Source organism: Lates calcarifer, linkage group LG10 (assembly GCF_001640805.2).
Source record: "Lates calcarifer isolate ASB-BC8 linkage group LG10, TLL_Latcal_v3, whole genome shotgun sequence".
Taxonomy (NCBI): Eukaryota; Metazoa; Chordata; class Actinopteri; family Centropomidae; genus Lates; species Lates calcarifer.
In genome coordinates this window covers 27643850-27656355 of record NC_066842.1, presented here as the reverse complement: position 1 = coordinate 27656355, position 12506 = coordinate 27643850, and the positions used below count along the sequence as shown (strand labels likewise).

At 39.1% G+C, this 12506-nt stretch overlaps 1 protein-coding gene across 1 annotated transcript in view; it reads left to right on the top strand.

The window, feature by feature from the left end:
• LOC108884586 (cytosolic carboxypeptidase 4) overlaps positions 1–8427 on the top strand; it is a 124562-nt gene extending 116135 nt beyond the window's left edge. The window contains 1 exon segment of the mRNA XM_018678567.2: positions 6432–8427. Coding sequence (XP_018534083.2) covers positions 6432–6729 — 298 coding nt within the window. The 3' untranslated portion in view covers positions 6730–8427.
• The last annotated feature ends 4079 nt before the right edge of the window (positions 8428–12506 follow it).

Sequence of the window (12506 nt, the reverse complement as noted above, 5' to 3'; positions counted from 1 at the left end):
TAAAATGCCAGTGTCACTATATAACAAGAAAACTTAGTTTGCTGATAATACATTAATATTAAAATGATTAACAATCCATGCTTTGATGCACATTACAAACTCTTGTCACACACGCTGACTTTGACAAAACGCATGTTTCAGAGTGCAGTGCAACACAGCATAGCTCAAGCATTTTCAGTTTGAGTCAGAGTGAACAGTTTTTTAAATTTACCATTAAAAGAGCCACAGGTTACTTGTGTCTGTGTGGAATCTCCTGAGGACCTTGTCCTTCCATTCATTCAGGCACTTGTATGGACAGGTATAGCTTACACTGGACGGGATATGCTTTATTATATTGGCTAGTTCAGGGTGTTTTTTTTTTTTTTGGTTGTGTAATTTCAAAACAAGAGAAGAGCCCACTGTGTGCCTCTGTCATATCCTTTCCATCTTAGCTTGGAGGAGAAGAATTAAACTTTTTTCAAGCTACAGTGTCTGCTTTTCAGAGATGCAGTCAGGTGTTTGTTGTAGTACAGCTCTTTGTAATTGCTTAATTGCTCTCTTTGTATTTATGTTTCTCATACCTCAGTAGGCATGAGCCGGTTACTGGTTTCAAGGTGTACCGTGGTTTGAAAAAGTCAAGGTTTCAAAACCACTAATACTTTCCATCATACCGCTTTAACGGTACAAGCTGTCTCCCCCATCCCTCCATGTTGAATGACTCATCAAAGACAGAAAGTGCAGGAATCCATCAGCTCATGTGCAACATGGATTAACGGGACCCCTCCCCCTCTGGTTCATGCGAACACTCAGCTCTGTTTAGGCTACTTGTATTCATGATGGCAGGGGGAGGTAACCCCCACAAACTTGTCCCCCATCAAAAATGTCATCAACTTCAACTTCCTCATCTGCAATGTTTATTATCAGCTCTAAAACAAGCTTATAGCCACATTACAAAATACCAGATGAAGCAGTGAATACTGTGGTATTTTGGTATTTTAAATTTGATTTGCTATCAACATTCATGCTTTCTGTGAGACATAATGAGACCCCCAAACTTTCCTATAATGCACCATCAGACCCTATTTTTCCTTCAGTCAGTGCTTCATCGTGTTAATCTCCTAAACGTGATACACAACTGAAGACAGATAAACTGTAAATTAACAATTAAACCAGAGCCTGTGTCTGAAAGATGTTTGTCTTCTGAACAATTCAAACATTCAAGATCAAATTAGGACTACTTTATTGACACAGATGAAAATGTGGTTTTTGGAGCACTAATGCTCGGCTCAGTCCCAGTCTTTACACGCTGCTGGGTCTAATACCACAGTTGAGATACAACTTTCGCAATAAAAAGATATCAATCCAAACCAGAAAATCAGAGTTTAAGCAAAACTGCTGATGTTTCCGCAGTGGCTGCTGTACAGCAATTACACACTTAGCCTTCAGAGAATCAGCATTTGCAGTGCATTGACTGCACACTGTAGACAGGTTGCTCTGCTTCATTGCCATTCACAACACATAAACAACACAAACACACACACATGCAATGAGTTGCTGTCATCAGTATTCTAGACACATATTCTTCTTTCTGTTCTCCCAGTTCTATCCTCCCTCCCCTCCCTTTCCTTTTCCCTTTTCTCATCTCTCCCTTTTCTTTCCTCTCCTTCACCCTCCAACCCACACCCCCCTCTCTCTGCATCCTCCTCTCCTTCCACTGTGTTCTCCCTCTCTCTACCTCTGTCTCTTCCAGCCACAGTAAGATGAAGATCAGTGTGCGTGTCACATCCTCTCTGTCCCAGTGGAGTGCCAGTGTGTCTCTACATGCTCTCCCACACACTCACACACACACCCAGCACCCATCAAGGTGTGTGTATAATCAGATTACTGCTTACTGGGGCTTTCTGTCAACTGTCAATCACAGTGACTGTAGTTGAGCTCAAGGTCACACTGTGTGAGGAGGAGGACAAATCCTGTACATCAGATTTATTCAAAACCTATGCAACAGGTTGATAGATATATCTCAGGTGTGCATTGTGCAGACCGGCTTTGCTCACACCCATAGTGTCCAAAGATGCCAAAGACGGCAGGATGAATTCAGAGGAAATGCAAATAGAACAGAATAATATAACAGAATATTTCAATTTGATAGAATAGTGCAGCCACACAAACATACCCGCTTGGCTGTGAATATTCCTCTCAGTGTAAACAGCAGATAACATCAGACAACTAAAAGAAGTCCAGTTGCCTCCAACTGTAGCCCTTAAGTCTACCATGACTTGGATGACTGAGAACCTACACAGACATAACTCACTTGTTCTGTATCATGCAATTTGCCACTTAATATGACCTCCATTAACCCTGAGGCTGCCACTCCAACAACAATCCCAATCAGCCACATGGCAGCACTGTATTTAAGGCTCAAAGCTGCAATATTTGAAAGACCCCTCACACACAGTCCAGTTGACTTGAAACTTCACACAGATGTCCAACTCCATGTGCTCAAAAAAAAAAAAAAAAAAAAAAAACTCTTCCACTATAAAAGTCTGCCATGATATATCAATCAGAAAGCAGTTTGATGACAGGATACAGGTCATACAGGTCTGGCAGCAGAGAACCGTCAGTAGTTAATTGAGAACATTAATGTCCTGTCAGTTCATGTTTTCAGTGTTTCTGTAACAGAGACCTAAGGTGCAATCAGATTCACCACCTGTCCTAGAGTAAAGATCCTGGCATTACAAAACATTTTTGATACATTTTAGACACAGCCAGTCCAGTTAGGACTGTCCAAACATCCATCAAGCAATACAGGCTCTTTTAATATCCAGTACAGATCTGTTCCCGTCTCGTCCTCTTTAGCAGTGGCCACACTGTTAAAACACTCTGATAAAAAGCTATAATGAAAACAAAATTCCCAGAGCTGCTTGTTTTGTCCCAACAAGAGTCAAAACCTGCCCATGTTTGACAAACTCTTGCATGAAAATTGACTTAAATTGGGAATTTACATTGATTGACAAACTGATTAATCAAAAACCATTGTTTTCCAACTTGTCTTTTAGAGCTGTTCAGATAGCTGTGTGAATGTGAAGTATTCTGTTGCTGAATAAAGAAAGTGGAGCAACTTTGCTGCACTGACTGGATTGGTGTGCGCGTCATTGCTTATTTTCAATGGTGGTATGATGAAAACATATACTTAATTATCACAATATCCTTGCCCCTGTTATTTTCTTAGCCATTATCTCAACATCAAGGATATTTTCACATACACAAGTGTCAGCATAGTTTCTGTTTATGTCTTGCAAAAGTGGAAATTCATAAGGAAGACACTCTTTGGCCACAAACAATTAAGCCCTAATTTGCCCCCGAGAGGATATATTGTGTAAACACAATTACAAACTATTCAACCAAGTCCACAAAATCTGTGAACAGTAATACTAGCACCTAAGCCCTTGTCTAAGCAGACATGTCGGTCAAGGGTATGTACATCATTGACCTTAGATTTTAGCTGGCCAGAAAGAGCATTATGGAAGTGGAAAACAAAACAGCCAGATTTCAGCTGTTAGGGATCATCTCAGGCTTTAACCCAGGAGCATGAATCACACCAACAAAACTAAACCAACAATCCCACGTTCCTGTGTTTTCTGTCTTATTTCAGGATGGATGTCATAGCCAATATCCCAGCTATCTACACTCAAGACTAGGGCTGCATGATTAATTGTTCTGCTGCATTTTCATCAGGGACATTCACTGCATAAAAACAAACTCTCCTATCTTCTCCCTCAGCAAATGACAATGCACTGCTATCCAATGTGATTGAGAAATAAACCCAACGAGAGAGTGAGTGACACCCGCTAATGACAGCGTAAGCCAGAGTTCGCCAAAACAAAATGAAACTAGAAGAAAACCCAGCTAATGGTGGTAAGAACCACCCTACTGTGCCGAAAAAAATGCTAGTACTTTCTACCATTTTCTCTTTTTTCTCTTCTTTCTCTCTCTTGCGCTCTCAGCTTAAGTGGATATTTTGCAATTTTATAATATTGCAGCAGCGGCACAAATTTTCCCACAGTGGGCCACTGCAACAAAATGTATGTAGCGGAAACAATGCAGACATAAAATTGGCATCTAGGTTGTAACTCAGCTATCTCTCTTGCTGAGCTGTTGACATTGTCAGCCGGTTTTAACTCGTCATAACACTGGTAGTTTTCTTTCCTTGTGACTAGCATGCGTTCACTGACATTTGGTGAGCCAAATCAGGGTCTTCCCAACTGATGCATCTAACTGTTGACATTTAGGGGGCTGCCTTAGAATCTTACATAGTTTATCACCACACCCATCAAGTTCCCGTAAGCACAAAGACATTACAGACTCGATCACCTAACACACATGTGTCAAACTCAAGGCCCGCGGGCTACATCCGGCCCGGCGTGCAATTATATCCGGCCCGCGAGATCATTTTATATTATTGTCATTAATGGCCCGGCGATATGAAGCACTGATAACACAATAAACTACTGATCCCATAATGCAGCGCTTCAGTTGCCTTGCCGAACGCTTCCCGCGTCAATCAAGTGCGCAATCAAATGCGCACTTTGCTGATTAACTGAGCGCACTGCGCACTGAGTTCGCACAGCGCTTTGGTGACTTTGAAGCACAAAAAAAGAATTTCGAGTTGCTCCGCAACGCATTTGTCGTGGAAACTGCACCTGTGCAGATTCAGATGGAGCGGTTTGAGCTGCAGTGTAATGGGACACTAAAGGCAAAGTACGACACTGCAGGGCCCGCACAGTTTAATCACTCCATTCCCGCAGCAATGCCCCAGCTCCGTCTACATGCGGCTCGAACCTTGTGCGTTTGGTAGCACATATCTGTGTGAGAAGCTCTTCTCAGTGATGAAGACTAACAAAACAGCACGCACTGATAAGCACCTGCAGTCCATCCTGAGAATCTCCACAACACAGGACCTCACACCAAACATAAAAGAACTTGTTGCCAAAAAAAGATGCCAAGCATCCAGCTCTAATAAAATGACATAAAAGCAAAGAAATTCAAATGTTTTGATTTGTTATTTTAACGTTTACTTAAAGCACAAGCACTGTCACAATTTTTATCTATTTTTTCAGGTGTTTTTTGCAGCATGTTCATATTTCTAACTTGTATAATTTTGACAGGATATATTTTCATGGAAAGCAAAATATTTTAAGTTATTTAAAGTTTAAGTTTATTTATTCAGGAATAATATTCCTGTCTGTTTTTATTCATATTTATGTTCAAAAACATTTAGTTTTAGTGTGTTCAATAAATGTTTATCCTGTTCGGCCCGCGACCTAAACTCTGTTTTGAATTTTGGCCCCCTTTGCAATTGAGTTTGATACCCCTGACCTAACAACTCAGGCACCATTATATTTTCTATTCTGTTTCCTCTTTATCTGGTAAATCAGTGCAAAATACATATTGAAAAAAATTGTTAGAGAGAATTGTGATCTTAATTCTATCTATCGATTTTTCGATAGATAGATAAATAAAAGTAAAAAGACATGTTGTGTGTTGCATTATTGTAACATTGTCATGCATAATAGATAATAAATGGACTTACTGAGGACACATAATGGACTTTAGAAACGGTGATGTTGAACTGCATGATGCCAGTGAATCCAAATACACCAGTAAAACTATAGGCCAGGAGAGATCAGCTGCACCGTTAAATTAGCAGAAAATGGTTTGGACATGTCCTAAATGCCTGTACCATGCACTTCAGACCATGCGCTCAGAACTGCTAAAATAGAACTCTAAAAGTGAATTGTCATCTCTCCTTCAGTTATTTGTTTTCAAAGTGAAAGAAACAAAGAAGACAAACAGGAAAATGAAATCTACAGGGGAAGGTGTAAAACAGCACTCATTACCAAGAAACAAAAACCTGAGTCTAATGTTGAATGGCGAAAACAATAAAACGAAGAGCAAAAGTGTTATATGAGTCCCTTTGTTTAACATTGTTCCACTGATGGGCTGTTTGGGCTATGACACAGCAAGACAGAAAGAAGAAGACTGCTGATGTAACAACAGAATTAATAAATATTCACAACATCACTTTTGTAAATGTTTCCTCTAAGCCATGCAGTTAAAAGCTTGTAGTTGGATCTTGGGAAATGGAGGGCAAGTCTGGTGCCAGCAGCCGCGGTAATTCCAGCTCCAATAGCGTATCTATTAAGATGGCGGCGCGCACAGATGCAGTGGCTCACGGCTCTCCTTATATATATATTTATTCTGCATATTTTGTATGTTTGCACTGAAAAGGAGAAGCTCTCCAATCTCGTTGTAATTTTAGTATAATCACAATAAAGGGCATTCTGTTCTATTCTATTCTATTATACATTCACCATGTTTGTTAGACCTCAAAGATACAGTGTTTTTTGGTGAACAACCCTTTATCTAACTCTCTCTACACCTCTCTCATGTAGCTGCTTTGAAGATGATGAGCCTCCATGTGTCGAGGAGATTGAGTATTCCACCGACTGTCCTGCACTTAATGGAACTGATCTGGATTCAGATGTCAATAGCAACATGGCCAGTGATGATGAAGAAGAGGATGACGATGACGAAGAGCACAGAGGAGGCAGCATCAGCCAATCACAGCAGTCAAGCATGAAGAGCTGCTTATTCCCTCACCTGATCAGACAGGCATCCATTGAGGCACTCTGTGAAAAAAGAAACACGTGCAATGGTGTAAGCATCACCAATGGACAAATCAAAAGTTAAAGGAATATTTATACATTACAGATTTTGATTTGATATCAGTGAAAGAGATGAGACCCTCAGCTTTTCTCTAAAAGGTCTTCTAAACATTGTAAGCTTTTTGCCATGAAACATAGCAGCCCTGCTTTATCTGAAGGATTTCAAGTGCAATAATTACTCTCCAAGTTCAGTGGACAATCTTGCTTTACAATTTAAAGAGAAATTAATTATTTACAGCACAATACAGGAAGAGGAAAGTAATTTTCAAACAAAAGCAGATAAACAAAAGCATGAAACTTTGTAGAGAGTTAAAGACCAATGAGAAAATTCACCACAGATGTTGCTGAGATGTATGAATAAAAACAATTATAATTACAATTAATCAATCAGTAGATTGTTCAAGTTTAAGGCCCAGTCAGTGGAAGTGGCTCTTGTGTGTGAAATCCTTCTGTTCAGAGATGGTCTGCAGTGTTGGATGTGATTACACCTGAGCTAGTTCCATCTCCTGATGAAGAGTGACCTGAGGTTAAATGTTTAAAAAACTAACAAAAATAAATAAGTGAACCTAGAGTTAAGATTACACATTTATCTCAAGTCAAAAAATAAACTTTCTCTTTCATAGGAAGAGTAGTTTTGGAGAGCAACATATTTCAAGTCACTTGTTTGGTGATTCAACAGTATGACAGACTGTAACTTCCATCACACAAGTCCCAAAGTCTATAATGTGGATGGCTTTTTATAGACAAACACTGTACATCACAAATCTCTTACAGAAAGTTTCAGTCAGACCTGAGCTCACAGGGAGTGTGTAACTTATCATCCCTTTATTTATCTATTTATTTTTTTATAAAGTTTCAAAAAGTGAAGGGTAGAAAGCAGCTTCTGAATGATTGTTAGCAACTACTGCACTATTTTATGGGTGGTAAGGATAGTCTTAATAGTGTGGATTAGTGTGCAATCAACAGTCATGAATAGCATGAACTGTTCTTGTAAGCAACATACATAGTACATGCTGCATGGTACATGTTTCTGCCTGGCAGATGAAACTTTTCTCATCTTTCAAAACAAATTTGTCTGTTTTGTTTTTGTCAACGAAATTAATTGAATTCTGATGTCTTGTTTATTTCTGTCTGTATGCACACAGTATGGATTATTTAATCTTACAGGACATTTATACAAGCATAGTGTGGTACTGTTGACCACAATTGTTTTCTAACTTTGTTAGAAAAAGTGTTATAGTTGCCTAGATTAAACCAGACTAAGCCAAAGAGAAAGGAAATTCCCCTACTCTACCATTTAGGAATAAAGACTTGAGTGAAGAGTTCCATCAAGGCACAAGGCAGAGTATGACTTTATCACCATGATCCACACCCACTGGTTGTGATCCTCTATACACCAGTTTCACATACACATTAATATTCCCTCCATAGCCAAGTGTTCTCTTATGAGTTCGCACATAGAAAGTCAATATGTCCTTGAAATAACTTAGGTAGGGGTGTAAAATTAAATTGTATCTGGCCATCATTCAATACAAGGCTCTCAATTCAACAGTGAACTGAAAAATTCATTAGGTGTCCTGTTTCAACAGTGCAGTCCTGACCTCTTTTGTTGTTATCACCACACACAAGATGAAGTGGTGGGTCCTAAGGATGATGATGTTGGTTAGTCAGTGTGTATCTGTTGTTGCCTTCAGATTTGTTGCAGATATTCGTGATATTCAGATATTCAGATGATTCTTATTATGTTGACCCCCAGACCTTCCTTTTAGTGCTATCAGACAAAATGTTCCTTTGCCCAACACTTTGGTCAAAGAAACATTTTGGACATTCTTGGTTCCCAGAGGATTAATCCTAATGTTTTTGTTGACCCCCTTGACCAAAAAGTCTGTATGTATGCAAGAAAAGTGTATATATCTCAAGGGCAGATTTCCATTAAATGTACTGAACACACACTTTCCTCTGCCACCACCCTCAGAACAAAATTTTAGCTTTGCACACAATATGTCATGTACTGCACAGTGTAAGGCAAATTGTATAAAATGTGCTGTGCATGAGCATGCTCCCCAAAGAGTAAACCCAAGGGATATTTCAAACTTTTTTTTTTGACATTACTTCAGTAGCAGAGCAGTTGATCTGTATTTTTGTTACATTCTAAACCCATTTTTTGTTTCACATTAAATATGCTACAAAAAAAGGACTCAGCCCCTTGTTACATTCCCAGAATTAAGACAGGGTATTTTCAAAAAAGACATAACTAATCATAATTATAGTAATAAGTTCATGGGACTTCTTGTTTTTGTTATATAAAAAATGTTCAAAATAGTTACACACTAAATTAAAACTGTTTTAAAATCAAAAATCTGTTTTAGGCTCCTTCCTTGTTAACACCATTCCCTGAATAAGACAACAACAATAATAATGAATGTGTTGTGTCTGTAGACTGGAACCAAACTACTGTTACTGCTGTGGTGTCCAGTCAGGCTGCTGAAGTGAACCGAGGCACATATTCCACTTAGCCTATTTTCCAAGACAAGATGAAATGTAAAAATTTAAAAGTACATGACAGCAGTAGGAGAAAATAAGCAATCTCACCCTAATCCCTGAAAAGCTCACTCTCTCACTGTATGAGAATTTTGCCCAGCAGCAGAGAGAAAGGAGGGGGCTAAATGCTGGTGCCTGTTGAAAGATACAATGTACAGAAGTGTACAAATAGGTAGCTCTACTATATAACAGGTGAATTTGTGCATGAAATAAGTATATGATATAGTCTAGGGTGGTGCTGTAGTCTTGTTCAGTGTGAAAATCCAGTCTGAAAGGTTTGTCTAACATATGTGTGTTATAATCCAGAATTTATGAAATGTTTGTAATTTGCAGTGACACACATGTATAGAATAAATGTATTTGTATTCTGGGTTAGATAAGAAGTTTGTTTTCAGAATAGTAAAACTTTGAACAAAAGATTATGTCTTGATATGTTTATTTGTCACTGCTCAGAAACACCACTTTCACCATCCACAGTGTTCATTTTACCACCAAAACCCATTATTATTTGTGTATCATATGTATTTGTTTTTCAGTGACAAACACAAGATACTGACAAAACATACTAAAATGAAAACTGGTTAAAATTCAGTTCACATAAATCAACATCAACAAATAAAGAGGAGATCTCACCACATCATCAAAGAGAAAGAGAGAGAGAAACAGTATGCACTGCAAAACTACTGCCCTTCACCTTTAGTGACAGTTAAAGGTGTCAATTGTTGCTGGTCTGATGTCAATATGACTGTCAGCAGATCTTTTCCCTGACTATTTTTACTGGGAACCATGTGCATTACACAAGAAAAATGGGCAAGACACTGATAATCTAGATGTTTTTGAGTGAATGGAATAGTATTTAGTAACATCATGCTTTAACACACCAACAAAAACCTGTGCCACCTGTCAGAGCTGTCTCAGACCGCTGCTCTCACCCCTGCCTGACTCATTGTACTGCACAAGCCTCTTCCTCCCACCTCTTTCAAGATGGCCAATAGCAATTGATGTCAAGAGACCCTTTTTTGTAACTGTCACCTCAAACACATGATATTTTTGCTGTACATGCAACATAATGTTCTTTACTGTAATGCACATTGAAATTTTCAAAACACCAAAGTGCCTTCCATCACCTCAAAAATATCTCCTGACTCCATCCTTCACTCTCAGACTCTGTGCCTGAGACCCTCATCCATGCCTTCATCACCTCCCGGTTGGACTATTGTAATGGAGTCCTGTTCAGGGTCCCCAAGAAAGCCCTTGACAGGCTCTAGTATGTACAAAACTCAGCTGCCCGGGTTCTAACCCGCACTAAGTCTTGGCAGCACATCACCCCCACCCTCACTCACTTACACTGGCTTCCGGTTAAGTACCGCATCATCTACAAACTCCTCCTGCTTGTCTACAAATTGCTCCACAACCTTGCTCCACAATACCTTTTGGACCTCCTCCACCAGCATACCCCTTCACAGAACCTGTGGTCCTCTGACTCAGGCCTCCTTTCTATTCCCTGCACCAAAACGCGAACCTTTGGGGATAGAGCCTATGAACTATTTCAATTGTCTCCAGTTGTCTAATATATGCTTACAAAGAGGAAGTTGACCACTGACCACTCATTTTTGACCAGACAAATAGTCACTTTTTTTTTTTTTTTGAACAAAGAATAATTATTGTCTGCTCACCAGTCTTTAGCATTTGTGCAATATCTTTGGACACATTAAGTGTTAATGTGTCTTTCAAATCAGTGTCCAATATAGTTTTGGTTTCTGTTGTGTACCTTCATTCAACATTTTGGGCCTATAAAGACTGATAACACGGAAGACCTGCCCTGTTCTGCCAACGCCTTTGGGAAAATCTGTACACTTCACAGCTGCAGAATGTTCTTACAACTTATTTGCCAAAAAACTGCAAAGCTGTTTTGTTTTTTGTTTGTTTGTTTTTTCAAAAATATGGATACCATCAATATTTTAGATTTTGTAAACCTATACATGTAATTTACTCACCCAAAACAAAAAAGTGTTTCTCTAAGACATTTTCAGGCTGGACACTGAGAGCAGTTATGCACAACAGGAATGGAGCTATTAGTAATTTTCCACCTTTTTTTTTTTGCTAGCTATAACATTGTCTAGTTTGTCTTGATTGGAAGTGTTGGAGGAAAGTTTTAGGAGTAAATTTGAGGAAGAGAGCAACTAAAGCTTTGAAATCAGGGGTACTGACTGGTTTCGAAGAGCATGTATTTGCAGTGGGAAGAGAAGTCCTCTTTAACTTAACTCTTTTTAACCTCTTAACATAACTTTCAGTCTGGTACAATCCCTCTTTTGTGTTTTTTACTTGAAAGAAAGCACAATGTATTGTATAAGCACTCATCTTTTCCTTGTTCTCATTTATTGTTAAGTAAATCATAGTGCTTAGCGCTTACTACACTGTGCTGTCATAATCTTAGGCGCAGTTGTTATCGATAATACAACCTACACTGAAAGATGGTCCCACAGTGCAAACATGGAAGAGCTTGTCTGTAGAAGGGCACATTTTTCATACAACTGATGGTTGACAAGACTGATACCACAAAGTGAGGACTTAAATGCATGACTAAAGACAACAAAACCAGGTTTCAAAAATCATCAATTGCTGAGGGCAACAACTCAGTATACAGGACAGATGTACAGATGTTCAGGCCATAAGGCGAACTATATCCAAAGGGCTTAGCTGAGCTCAAAACACGGAGAAACCGATCTGTCACTAGAGAGCTAAATTCTTGAAAATGATCTTGTATGTGTGTTGTTGAGAAAGAAGATGAACTGGCACAGAAAGGTAGGTGGCATATAAACTAAATACACTGGGGGACAATGAGACACAGGTTCAACACATTAGGGTGGGGCAAACAATTGAAGGAGCAAGAAATACATAAGGGCAGGAGGGGGAATGAAAACATAAGGAGAGGTAAGTGATACCAAAATAAAACAGGAAATACTGCAAACAAGAAAAAAAAACATACAAAAAAAAAAAAAAACAGAAAACATGACATAATGTGTGATGCTGGGCATGACTGTGGTTGCCAGTGTGATTTCTTGTGTTGGCAGTGCTGCTGTAGTGTGACTGACCTGTTTGTGTTTGGTACTGAACTGCTGCTGAAAATAGGCCTGACGGATATTTCTCTGAGCTCCCCACATCATCAGGACAAGGTGGCAACAAACAGGGAGTAATGTGTTCCCAAAATTCTTTCATAGTTTGTCTTGATTAAAACAGGGGTTAAATGTCAACTGTTTT